This window comes from Canis lupus, chromosome 15 (genome assembly GCF_011100685.1).
Source record: "Canis lupus familiaris isolate Mischka breed German Shepherd chromosome 15, alternate assembly UU_Cfam_GSD_1.0, whole genome shotgun sequence".
In the NCBI taxonomy this organism is placed as follows: Eukaryota; Metazoa; Chordata; class Mammalia; order Carnivora; family Canidae; genus Canis; species Canis lupus.
Genome location: NC_049236.1, coordinates 15,359,248 through 15,373,027, shown reverse-complemented (window position 1 = coordinate 15,373,027; position 13,780 = coordinate 15,359,248). Strand labels below are relative to the sequence as shown.

Sequence of the window (13,780 nt, the reverse complement as noted above, 5' to 3'; positions counted from 1 at the left end):
TGGTCACAAGCTTATTAGCCAGCTATACGGTCTTGAGGTCTGCATTTAGGCTTCTTGCTGGCAACACATATATGTAAATATAGTTTTACAGTTTAAAGAGAGTTTTCTTTTTTTTTTTTTTTAAAGAGAGTTTTCTTATGCAAGAACTTAGTGGGCCTTCCAGCTGCCTGTGAGGGAGGCAGACCAGCATTATTATTCCCATTTTGCAGATTAAAAAAACCCCTTAGGCTCACTTTTCTACCACTCAGCAGGTAGAAAAGCCTGAAATTCCCTAGCCCCTGCCACTCCATGAAACTTAATGAAAATTAAATAGTACGCCATATAGCCCCTAAATATTCCCATCAGATTCTCATCAGCCCCAGTCTAAAGAGTTAAGATGGCTCCTTATCACTAACCTTTCTTCTGATGCTTGTAGATTTCCAGCTGCCGTTGCTGCTGCAACCTCAGAGTATTGATAATGGCCACTGTGAGTCTGAGGGCCTCTTTTGGATAACCATGGGAACGCAGGGCATCAACCCGTGCACAGGCTGTAGGCACGTGTTCTAGCAGATGAGGAGAAAATATTTTGGTTGGGTTTGATTTTCCAACCAGGAAAATTCATGCTTGACAAAGGGAGTTTGTGTTGGCTCAGTTCCTAAAATTCAACTGACATCTACTGTGAACCAAGACCTATGTTTTATCTTTAAAGAATATAGAGTTGAGGGACGCCTTGGTGGTTGAGTGTCTGCCTTTGGCTCAGGTTGTGATCCTGGGGTCCTGGGATCAAGTCCTGCATCAGGTTCACTGCAGGGAACCTGCTTATCCTTCTGTCTCTCTCTTTGTGTCTCTCATGAATAAATAAAATATTAAAAAAAAAGAATATAGAGTTGAATAAGTCACAGGCACTACCTTCAAAGAGCTACCATGTAGCCTTCATAGAATGGTATGATATAGAAAGGAAGACACAACTATGACAATAAAATGTAGTACCTCTTTGTGAACTTGTACTATGGGAACCCAGTAGAGGTAGTAACTAACTGCCTAAAGAGAAAGGCCTCATTCATTTATTAATCCTACATTTCCTGAGAACCTATTATATGCCAGCTAGTTTGCCAGGCAAAGGAAGTACAAAGGTGAATAAGATGGTCACTTTCCTCAAAGACCTCACAAATGATATATAAACAGATTATTATAAAACAGTTAAAAATGAATGACATGACATAATATATACAGAGAGAAAATATTTGGGCTACACTTTGTAGAACTAGCAAGATTTTCTTTTCTTTTCTTTTATTTATTTTATTTTATTTTTATTTTTTTAATAATAAATTTATTTTTATTGGTGTTCAATTTGCCCTAGCAAGATTTTAAATAGGTGGACAAACAGGGAAAGGCATTCCTAGCAAAACAACATAAGCAAAGATAACATATAAATAAAGGCATATAAATAAACATATAAAAAATATTCTATACAGCATCTTCTGTATGGCAAATAGTTCTGTGTAGAGTTAGGTTATGTGACTAGAGACAACCTGGAAATGTAGAGTCTGGGATGCCATTATAAGGAGATTGGATTTAACTTAGGATAATGGAGGACCTGGACGCCTGGGTGGCTCAGCAGTTGAGTGTCTGCCTTCAGCTCAGGGCGTGATCCTGTGGTCCGGGATCGAGTCCCATGCTGGGCTCCTTGTGGGGAGCCTGCTTCTCCCTCTTTCTATGTCTCTGCCTCCCTCTGTCTCTCATGAATGAATAAATAAAAAAAAAATCTTAAAAAAAAAAAGGATAATGGAGGAGCATCAAAGGCTTATAAATGGGCAAGTGATTATAATGAGATTATTGGTTCATTTTGTGATTTTTTTAAATTTTAAATTTAAATAGGCTCCATGCCTAGCACAGAGCCTAGTGCAGGGCTCAAACTTGTGACCCTGAAATCAAGAACTGAACTGAGATCAAGAGTTGAATGCTTAACTGACTGAGCCACGTAGGTGCCCCCATTTTGTGATTTATTTTAAAGATAACATTAATCATCATAGAAATAATTGCAGAAAATTTGAAAATACAGATAAGCAAAATATAAAATAAAAATCAGAGGTAACCATTATTTCCAGTTTTGTGTATATGTATGCATATGTATGTGTGTATACATATATGTATAATATATGTGTGTGTGTGTATATATATACATTATATATATATGTATACACATGGGATGGTATGATTATTTTTTAAAGATTTATTTATTTGAGAGAGAGAGAGAGAGAAAACATGAACAAGGGTAGGGGTAGGCAGAAGGAGAGGGAGAGAGACAGAAGGAGAGGGAGAGAAATAGACTCCCCTCTGAGCATGAAGCCCAACTTGAGGCTTGATCTCACCACCCTGAGATCATGACCTGAGCCAAAAAATCAAGAGTCCAACTTAACCAACTGACCCACCCAGGTGCACCCATGGGATGATATTATAATTATTGTTTTGTAACTGGATTTTTCCATTGAGAAACATATTGTAAAATTTTTCTGTATCATTAAATATACCTCTATAACATTAAAAATGACGATATATCATTCCTCTGAATATATGTATATTATCCATTGACTCAATTAATCCACTATTGTTAGACATTTAGATTATTTCCAATTTTTCTCATCTGTACATTATTTACATCCATGCTCTAATAAACCCCCTAGCTTTACATATATTCTTAACTATAGCTCAGGATAAATTCCTAGATGTAGAATTCCTGGATCAAAGGGTATGAATATATTTTAATAGCTTTTGATAAGTATTATTGAAATATCCTTCAGATAGGCATTTACATTTCTGCCAGTAGTAAATGAGGGTAAGTATCTCCATGTAACCTTTCCCACACCATGAACTAATTATTTTTACTTTAAAAATCTCTGACCATCTGACAATCAAAAAATCGTAATTCAGTGTTGTTTTGATTTTCAGTTTTGTTTACTGATGAGGTGTATATTTTCATACGCTTGTTAGATTTATGTTTTAGATGTGTTATATCAGAGAAGAAAAAAGGTGACCAAAGGAGACTTCAGGTAGTGGCCCACAGCGAGTGGGGCCAAGGCTATCAAGAGAGAGATAGGGCATATGCATATTCAGCAAGATCTTGAGAAAGACAGACAAATGGGGTGAAGGATGGAGGTAGGGAATTGGGAGAAGATATAAAAATGTATATGTCGCTGTTGTAAGACTCAGAAAATGAGTATTTTTTAAAAGTGTCTGTTTTGGAATGGGAATCCTGTGATAAAGTCAAGAAGAGATCTGTTCCTTTATGATGAAGGAAGGAAGGAAAGGTGTAAGGGAAGAAAAGAAGACAGCTTGGTGACAAATACATTAATGCCCTAAGCTACTAGCACAGAGTAACTTAAGTTTCAAAATTAGTGCTTTTTTAGCAAAATATATTAATTTCAGAGTAGATTATACTGTTGCTCAGCAACTGCTGACTAAGGGACTATGAACTGATGTTTAATGGTTTTATTAGTACTCTTTGAGATTATTAACTCCTTACCCCTCCTAAAACTCAGGAAACAGAATACAAATTTCTCTGGTTGAGGGCATTATACCTCAGCTAAGTACACATGCAAATGGCTGAGGCCTCACATAAGTACTCTGAGTCCCTAGTTAAGGTCCTAAAAGATCTGTCCAAATTGTAGTTGTGTTGCCAGCACCTATGCAGTTCTGGCCTGGCATGAGGTAAGACTGGGCTCTGAAATTCTTAGAGTAGAGGAGAGGTACACTTACCAAGCCACAGCGGCTGGCCTTGGGAATTAAACAGTAGTCTCTCGCTTTCCTGCTGACAGGCAGGAGCTGTATATATATCGCTGCTTATTATTCGCTGTAAGTGGCTGTCCTGCCAATGTAATTCACGGCCCTCGATGGCTCTAGTGAACACTGTTCGTCTTGGTCGGGATAAGGAGTCTGGGAAAAGAAAGATATGCAGCAGTTCAATGACAGGTAATCTGAAACTCTAACTCTTACGTCTTCTTCAGAGTAGGAGGATGGGAAGGATAGTATGTGGTCAGTGAGAGCAGACACTCTGTCATCTGTCTGGGTGTTTGTTGTGCTACCTCTTTATTGGATAGCCCTTAATGTGTCTGTGCCATCTGTGAGAAGAACCTTTCTACAGAGACCTATGGTTGCCTTTCTACTTCTACAGGAGACCAATTTCTCCTAGGACTGAGAGCCACATAAAAGAGAAGAATGACAGTGGTGCTCAGCTGCTCAATTATGAGGATACAAACTGCTTCTACAGAAGTCAGAGGAAGAGAGAAGCAGCTAGGTAATTTCTCCGGCCAATCCATAACCTGTCTCATTTACAGCATGACCCTTATCAGACTAAGGACTTCCATGTAATTGATATTAAAAGCTGAAAGAAAGCAGAAGCCCTGTGTATTCTGGTCTCTTTATTATGCTGATAGCTATAGCTTACCGTCTTGTTCTCTAATATGCAAAATTGATGCTGACAAAAGACTAATTAACATGGACTCTTACCATGTCATTTCTCTTCAGGAAAAGGGCTGCAAGGAAACCAAAACAGTTTAGAGAAAGAATGCTCAATTCTTAAGGGTGGAGTGCAGAAAGACCAAATGAAAGATACCTTATCATAAACTGTGGAGATAGAAGGACTCATAGAAATTACATTTAAGGAAAAATTTAAAAACCCATAAAGGATTATTTAACTGACTCTCTGCCAGATTAAGGGCAACTGGAACTATTTTGGGATCAAGGGATAAAGTACCCTTGATACCTTATCAGATGTTTCCAGAGATGCCCAAATGAGGTGTACATCCACTGAGCCTATGCAAAAAAACTGGGAGGGAAAGCCAGAGGATTCAGAATGAAGATGAAAGAAATGAACATATTCATTCATTAAGCAAAAGTCCTTAGAATATGAACATCTCTTCAGAATGTGATACATTCCATAAAGTATGGGTTTAGATGATTAAATTAGAATAGCATGACAAGACCTACTGAAATAGCTTGAAATAATATTGTTATTTCAGTAGATATTGTCATGCTATTCTCCTTCATACTGTCCCTCAGTAGCACAATGCGCCTTCTACTGGCTGCAGTCTAAACCCCTCTCTTGCTGAACTGAGACTCTACCTTGGGTCTGCTCAGCCCACAGTGGGGATTAGGTGCTCTCTCTTCCTCTCTCTCAGTCTCTCTCTCTCTCTGTATGTGTGTGTGTGTGTGTGTGTGTATTAAAAATTTCATTCACCTATTCGTGAATAGAGAGAGGCAGAGACATAGGCAGAGGGAGAAGCAGGCTTCCCACTGGGAGCCCGATGTGGGACACGATCCCAAGACCCCAGGATCATGACCTGAGTCAAAGGCAAAGACTCAACCACTGAGCCACCCAGGTGCCCCTAGGCTCCCAATATTCATCAAGTCTGCAAATAATGAGAGCCTACTACATGGCAGGTACTTGTATAGATGCTGAGGATATATAAAGTCTCTGCCTTCTTGGAACTTTACATTTAAATGGGCAGAGATGGCTGAATAAATATATAGTATACCAGATATATTAGATGATCATGAGTGCTACAGAAAAGACTAACGCAGAATTAGGAAGAAAGAAAGGCGGGCTGGTTTTGGGTTGGGGTTATTGTCTTATTCAGAATGGTCTCTAATAAGGCAACATTTGAACAGACTTAAAGTCTTAGAGATATTAAGGGAAGAGCATTCCAGGCAAAAGGAATAGCAAATGCTAAAATCCTGATGTGGGTACATCTTTGGAGTGTTTGAGGGTAGTGAGGAGGCCAGTGTGCTTAGAATGGAATGAGCAAGCAGAAAAATCATAGGAGATGAGGTCAGAGGGATACTAAGAAGCTAGATCATTGAGGGCCTTCCAGGCCATGAGTGAAAGATAAGAAGCCACTGAGCTGTTGAAGGTGTATGATGTGACCTGCTTCTTAAGAGGATAACTGGCAACAGTACTGAGAAAAGACCATGAGGTGGAAAGGCAGAAGCAGGAAAGAGCAATTAGGTCAGTGCAATAATTTACGAAAGATGATGGCAACTTGGCTAGTTAATAAGCAGCAGAGGTATTAAGAATATATGGATTCCAGGGGATCCCTGGGTGGCTTAGTGGTTTAGTGCCTGCTTTCAGCCCAGGGTGTGATCCTGGAGTCCCGGGATTGAGTCCCGCCTTGGGGTCCCTGCATGGAACCTGCTTCTCCCTCTGCCTGCGTCTCTGCCTCTCTCTCTCTGTGTCTCATATGAAGAAATAAATAAAATCTTTTTTTTAAAAAAAGAATATATGGATTCTGATGGACAGAAGACACGAATAGATGCCTTTCCAAAGAAGACATCCAGATGGCTAATAGATACATGAAAAAAATGTATCTCATCATCAGGAGAAATACAAACCAAAGCCACGATGAGATACCATCTCGTACTTGTGAATGGCTAAAAGTAATAACACAAGAAATAATAGGTGTTGGTGAGGATGCAGAGAAAGGGGAACCCCCTTGCGCTGTTGGTGGGAATATAAACTGGTGCAGCCACTCTGTAGAACAGTTTGGAGGTTTCTCCAAAAGTTAAAAATAGAGATATGCTACAAAACAGCAACTATACTACTAGATATTTACCCAAAGGATATAAAAATACAGATAGGAAGGGGTATATGCATCCTGATGTTTATATACAGCAGTACTATCAACAATAGCCAAACTATGGAGAGAGCCCAAATGTCCATTAACTGTTGAACAAATAAAGATGTGGTGTGTGTGTGTGTGTGTGTGTGTGTGTGTGTGTGTGTGCGTGTAATGGAATATTACTCAGCCATCAAAAAGAATGAGATCTTACCATTTGCAATGATGTAGATGGAGCTACAGTGTATTATACTAAGTGAAAAAAGTCAGAGAAAGATAAATTTCATTCATATGTGTAACTTAAGAAACAAAACATGAAGATATGGGAGGGGGAAAAAAGTAAAAAGAGAGAGGGAAACAAACCATAAAGACTTAAAGACAGAGAACAAACCGAGGAGTGATTGACGGGGGTGGGTGGGAGATGGGCTAGAAGGGTGATGAGTATTAAGGAAGGCATTTGTTGAGATGAGCACTGGGTGCTGTATGTAAGTGATAAATCACTGATTTCTACTCCTGAAACCAGATATTGCACTGAATGTTAACTAAACAAAATTTAAATAAAAATTAGGAAAAAAATATGATGGATTCTGGACATATTCTGAAGGTAAAGCCAATAGGATTTACTTACGGATTAGATCTTGAGTGAGAGAAAACAGAATCAAGAATGACTACTCCAAGGTTTTTAAGGCAGACCTGTCATACAGGGAGATAGGGAAGGCTATAGGAGGAGCAGGTTTGGGTAGGGCTTGGCAGGTAAGATATCCTACTGAAGTGCCTATTAATATCTAAGTGGAGATACTGAAAAGGTAGTTGAGCATACAAGTCTGGAGTTTGGAGGAAAAGGTCAAGGTGATATAAATTAGGGAGTAGTTAGTATACAGATGATTATCAAAACAATGCAATCACCAAAGTAGTGTATATATAGAGGGAAGTGGTTTGATGATGGAGCCTTAACATTTTAGATTAGGAAGTGGGGAGGAGACAGTAAAAGAGGCTGAGAAGGAGGAACCAATGAAGAGCAGAACTAAGAGAGTAGTGTCTTGGAAATAAGATTAAAAAAGGTTTCAAGGAGAAAGTAAACAATTGTAACAAATATTGCTAGTAGGTCAGGTAAGATTATTATTGATAATTAGCCACCAGATTTGGCCATATTTAGCATGAGTAACTCATACAAGAGCGGTTTCAGTAGTGGAAGGATGAAAGCTGACTAGAGTGAGTTTAAGGGAGAATACGAGCAGAAGCAGAGATAATAAATATATACTATTTTTTAAATTACTTTTCTTAATTCTACCACTTATTTCTACTACCTTAGAGAAACAGGGTGGTAGCTAAACAGGCATATGGGAACAACATGAGTGTGTTTTGTTTTGTGATGAGAGAGAAAGCAATGTACTTGTATACTCACAGGAATACTCCACAAAAATCTGTGAAGCAGGAGAGGGGGAAGATAATTTCTGGAGTGATAAAAGAGATAGAATCCTGGATAAAAGAGAAGGATTAGGATCTTGAGAATAGGTAGAGGGCTTGGGCTTAGAAGCACAAATAAAAACTGGGGAAAAGGAAGAGGCACAGACAGAGGCAGATATATAGAGAGAGTCATTGAAATTCTCTTGTGATTGCTTCTATATCTCAGTCAACAGAAAGCAAGGCCATCAGCGGAAAGTGAGGAAGGAGAGGAAATAAAGTTTTCAAGGAAAGATGTATGAAACAGTAATTTAAAAGAGTAAAAGGAGGCATAGATTAGGGAAATGTGGTGGATGTATGGATAATACTATGGACCCATTTGAAATCAGTGGTCATAAACTTGAAGTAAGACTAGTTACCACATGGTTTTGTTTCTCTTCACTATGTTCAGCGGTGTGGGTGTGAGTATGAGGAGTTAGTGAGACTGAGCTACTAAGGTTAGTGGTTTTTGTTTTTTTAAAGATTTTATTTATTTATTCATGAGAGGCAGAGAGAGAGAGAGAGAGAGAGAGAGAGGCAGAGACACAGGCAGAGGGAGAAGCAGTCTCCAGGCAAGGAGCCCGATGTGGGACTCGATCCTGAGACCCTGGGATCACCCCCTAAGCTGAAGGCAGATGCTCAACCGATGAGCCACCTGGGCATCCCCTAAGGTTACTATCTGCGTGAAATGAAGGGAAAGAGGAGGTTGAGTGTGTATGTGAGGGAACGATTATAATTATTCACCAAGGAATCTAACCAAGATAAGGAAGAAAATGAGGCTACCAGGAGAATGAAAAAGTGGTAGAATCAAAAGTCTCAATGGGTCAAAGAATTATTGGAATTGGGATACTAAAGAAAATAAGCTAGCAAGTCTGATGATGGTATTTAGAGCTGCCTGAAATTGAGATTATGAAGAAGGCAGTTATTGGCAATGACAAGGTTTAGGGTGTGATCTTGGGATTATTTGGCTCAATTATGGTGGAAGGTAAGACATATTAAAAGAGAGGAGGTCAAAGAACTGAGGTTAGAATATTGGAAGGATCATCTGTGTGGCTATTGAAATTGCCAACAATTATAATAGAAGTAGTGACAGCAGTGTTACTGAGCCAATAGCCAAAAATCTTCAAGAAATGAAGGGGACTGGGATCCCTGGGTGGCTCAATGGTTTGGCGCCTGCCTTTGGCCCAGGGTGTGATCCTAGAGTCCCAGGATCAAGTCCCATGTCAGGCTCCTTGCATGGAGCCTGCCTTCTGCCTATGTCTCTCTCTGCCTCTCCCTCTCTCTCTCTCTCTGTGTCTTTCATGAATAAATGAATAAAATCTTAAAAAAAGAAAAGAAAAGAAAGAAATGAGGGGGACTGACCCAGGTGTACAAATGACCAAAACCAGAAGGGGAGCAGACAGTACATTTTGACAGCATAAACTTTAAAGCTGGGGGGGGGGGGGATATTTTAAGAAGGAGATAAGGACAATGATATGAGAATGGCAATGAAGAAAAAGTGAGATACCTATTGCTCCATTAGGTATAGAGACTCGAGAGCTAAATCAGCCACAATTTGAGAAGACTGCAGAAGAAGCAACATCCTCAAATGAGAACCAGTAACAGTAAGCAACCAGTACGATCAGGAAGAAATTGCCAGACTGGAGGCATGTCTCTATATGCATTTGACTCTATGCCAATCCAAAACCAATACTAAAGGGATGGTGTGTTGTGGAGGTTACATGAGTGCCAGTAAAACGCAGCATAAAGAAGTGGCAAAACTGTAGCCTTTTCAAACTTGTTTACCTTAGTTGCCTTAAATATACTGACAATCAGGTATGGTACAGTAGATGCAGGCCTGGCCAGAACAATAATTTAAATTACTTTCTCCTTGAGATTAAAAATACTAGATTTATCTCTTAAAATAGAAGGGACATGTGAAATCAGTGTCTGAAAAAAAATCTCCTACCAATAAAGTTTCCCAATGGGCTAAGGAGCAATTAGTTGCTAATAGCAAACAGCATGCTGATGCTCAGAGATATCTGTAGGCCAGGGGCTCAAAAGGCAGAGGGTACAGTATCACTGTACTGGATTTGTCTTAAAATGGGACAAGAGTATTAGCAGTAATTTGGGAAGATAGTCCATCCCAGCTATTTGCTTTTTAAAAATTTGAGGGGATCCCTGGGTGGCTCAGCGGTTTAGTGCTTGCCTTTGGCCCAGGGTGTGATCCTGGAGTCCTGGGATCAAGTCCCACATCGGGCTCCCTGCATGGAGCCTGCTTCTCCCTCTGCCTATGTCTCTGCTTCTCTCTCTCTGTGTCTCTCATGAATAAATAAATAAAAATCTTTTTAAAAAATTTAAAAAAATAAAAATTTGAGGAAAATAGAGAAAGTAAGAAAAGCAATTGTCAGGGCATTTTTAAAAATGAATGAATGAATGAATGAATGCATTCATGCATGCTGTTTTTTGCAGGCCTTCCATCCTTCCCTTGAGGTAGGCCTTCTAAGCTAAAACCAACCCCAACTGAGGCTCATTGGTCATGAGGAACTGAAAGGTAAAGAGGATTAATGCAGGAATTTATTGTGGGCACTGAAAGGACACTCTAGATATGGGAAAAGACACAGCATCCCCAATGTCAAAGGTAAAAAGCTTAACCTTATTTGAGGCGTGGAATTTCAAGAAAAACAAAAGGACAGGCTTTTCTTATTTAGGATGACAGTACTGATAGCCAACTGTCTGGCCACCTTTGTTCTAGAGCTTTACCCTCCCACTTTTGGTGTTCCAGGCACAAAGAACCTAGAAGGATATATAGCTCACCTGGGCTGTGACTGGCATTTTGGGGAAGCGCATTGGTGATGTTGGGTAGCTCATGCCCATAGTTCCCATCCTCTAGGGGACAGACATCCAGGTCATTCCACTTCTGCAGCTGCTGTAGCCAACAGGACTTCTCTTCCAGTTTGCAATGTGGATTTAAAATGATGCACACCCACAAGGCTCCTGGAAATAAAGGAACCAACATTCTGATATCTTTCCTTGGATGTATGTGTAAGTTTTAATTTTTCAGGCTACTCTTTCCTTCCATTTTTAGTTGGCAGGAAAAGTTCCCCAAAACATCAGCTTTTCTTAATATAAAAAATCAAATCTAGGGTGCCTGAGTGGCTCAGTCAGTTTAACATCTGCCTTCAGCTCAGGTCATGGGTCTTGGGATCCAGCCCCGCATCAGGATCCCTGCTCTGAAGGGACTCTACTTGTCCCTCTCCTTCTGCCTGTCACCCCCCCACACTTGTGCTCTCTCTCAAATAAATAAATAAATAAATAAATAAATAAATAAAATCTTAAACAAACAAACAAAACAAAACTTAAATCTGCTAAAGTTTTCAGAAATGGCTTATTTTTCCTCCCCAAAGCCTCCTTAAAGTATTGGTAATCTGGATATGTGGATGTGTGCCTGTAATGAGGAACAAGATAGATTTGAGCTTGAATTCTGAGCTCAGATTTATAGTCTAACATATTATTTATTGAGAGCTTTCTACATTTAAGGCCTATTCTACTGGAGAATAAGACATTGTTCCAACCCTTGAGGAACTGTCTAATGGGAGAGATACATAAACATGACATTTGAACAAGATGAGTGTTAAGATAATATATTTATTATATATTCAGGGTGCAACAGGGTGCTGTTGCACTCTGCTGTTCAGGGTGCAACAGCAGCATACAGGAAGAGCACTTAACGGGACAGAGGTCAGAGGGAGGTGCTCAGGAAAGATATCAATTTTTGATTAGTTCACCTTAGATTTTTTTGAACCTCAAATCCCTCAACTGTAAAACTGATAGCATAAAAGCAACTACTTTGTAGGGATATTATAAGAATTAAATGAAATAACATTTGTAAAAGGCCTAGCATATTACTTGGCACATAGAATTTTAGTATTTCCATTTTTCTAAGAAAAATGGTTTATTTCAGCTTGGATTTTGATACTGTTGATAACTATGATGCCTTAAAACTATCACATTCTTGGATCTTCTCTGTCACTGTAGCAGAATATTACATATTCCATATAACCAATGACTACTGTTTCTCTTACCACATCACCCTTTTTTTCAAGCAAACCTGCTTCTTCTTTTCAGGGTTGGCTATGTGGCTGAGCCAGATGTAGGCTCAATCTCAAATCAGCAATAAACCTGGCTGTAGAGTATTTCAAATAAAAAATCCTTTGAGATGAAGCTACATCTTTGGACAGAGGTACTTTGAAATACTATTTCAAGGCCCCTTAAACTCAAATAGGAATGTTTTAAAGGGCATTTTTAGCTCAATTTCAGATACTACGTGAAGATGGTGAAAATTCATTTCTACTGACTCAGTTTTTTTAAAAAGTTTATTTATGATAGTCACACACACACACACACACACACAGAGAGGCAGAGACATAGGCAGAGGGAGAAGCAGGCTCCATGCACTGGGAGCTCGATGTGGGATTCGATCCCGGGTCTCCAGGATCGCGCCCTGGGCCAAAGGCAGGCGCCAAACCGCTGCGCCACCCAGGGATCCCTATTGACTCAGTTTTTAAAAATCTACCATGAGGGATGCCTGGGTGGCTCAGTTGGTTAAGTGTCTGCCTTCAGCTCAGGTCATGATCCCAGGGTCCTGGGATCAAGCCCCACTTTGTGCTCCCTGCTTAATGAGGAGTCTGCTTCTCCCTCTCCCTCTGCTTGCTACTCCTCTTTGCTTGTGCTGTCAAATTAATAAATCTTTTTTAATAAGTATCTAACAAATTAAAATTTAACATGAAATATAAACTATGCTATGTAATAAGGGCACCTGGGTGCCTCAGTGGTTGAGCATCTGCCTTTGGATCAGGTCGTGATCCCAGGGACCTGTGGGGAGCCTGCTTCTCCCTCTGCCTATGTCTCTGCCTTTCTCTATGTCTCTCATGAATAAATAAAATACTTAAAAAAATAAACTATACTATGTAATAAAATATTATTATACTATGATAACTCTAAAGAGAATTACAGTTAGGATTCACTCAAATAATAAAATGAAGTATGGCAAAGACATACGTATCATAGACATACATAAAATCCCATGAGAATATACATGATGGAGCAATGAATTCTGCATGTGGACTCAGGAGAAGTTATAGAAAGGAAATGACATTTCAGTTGAAGAATAAACATGAATTAATTCTTGTTAAAGATAGCTAGCTAACCATTATTTCCTTCTGAAACCTCACTAAAATGAAAATAAACAGATAAAAACAGGCATAAACTCACATAGATACAGAGAATGGGAGAAATAAAGAGAACAGCCACAAAATTTTAGAATCTGGATAGTGTGTAGATGAGTAATAGCTAACAGCAGAACAAAGTTGAAACTTCCATCAACAGTTAGGAAAGCCCAGAAGCAGAACTGATTCATGCTGCAGAACCCTGCTGAAAGTGAGGCTGAAATTTGTAAAATTGTTTAGAAGTTTGTCAAAGATCTCAGGCTCTCAGAGTTCTTCCTCTATTCAGGATAGCTGGGTGCCTGCTCCTTCCCTCTCCTGGAAGAAGACCAGAGCTCTACTCACTGGGAAGGTTGACTCAGAGAGGCTCTGGATTGGAAATATTATGTACAGCCATGAGTGAGGTGTCCATACTACAAACTGAGGGATCAGGGAAGATATACATATTGAACAAATGGATACCCCCCCACCCCCCACCCGACCCAAACCTCTTCTCCCTAGTTGGTTCTAAGAAGACTGTGACAGGTTTATAACTCAGAGACA

General features: G+C 39.5%; 1 protein-coding gene across 1 annotated transcript in view; it reads right to left on the bottom strand.

The window, feature by feature from the left end:
• Nucleotides 1-13,780, bottom strand: part of ZSWIM5 (zinc finger SWIM-type containing 5) — a 202,866-nt gene that overhangs the window by 32,266 nt on the left and 156,820 nt on the right. Inside the window, exons 5-7 of the mRNA XM_038558248.1 lie at nucleotides 10,830-11,009; nucleotides 3,736-3,912; nucleotides 396-542 (exon numbers count right to left, since the gene is read on the bottom strand). Of these exons, the coding sequence (XP_038414176.1) occupies nucleotides 396-542; nucleotides 3,736-3,912; nucleotides 10,830-11,009 (504 nt within the window). The remainder of the gene's footprint in view (nucleotides 1-395; nucleotides 543-3,735; nucleotides 3,913-10,829; nucleotides 11,010-13,780) is intronic.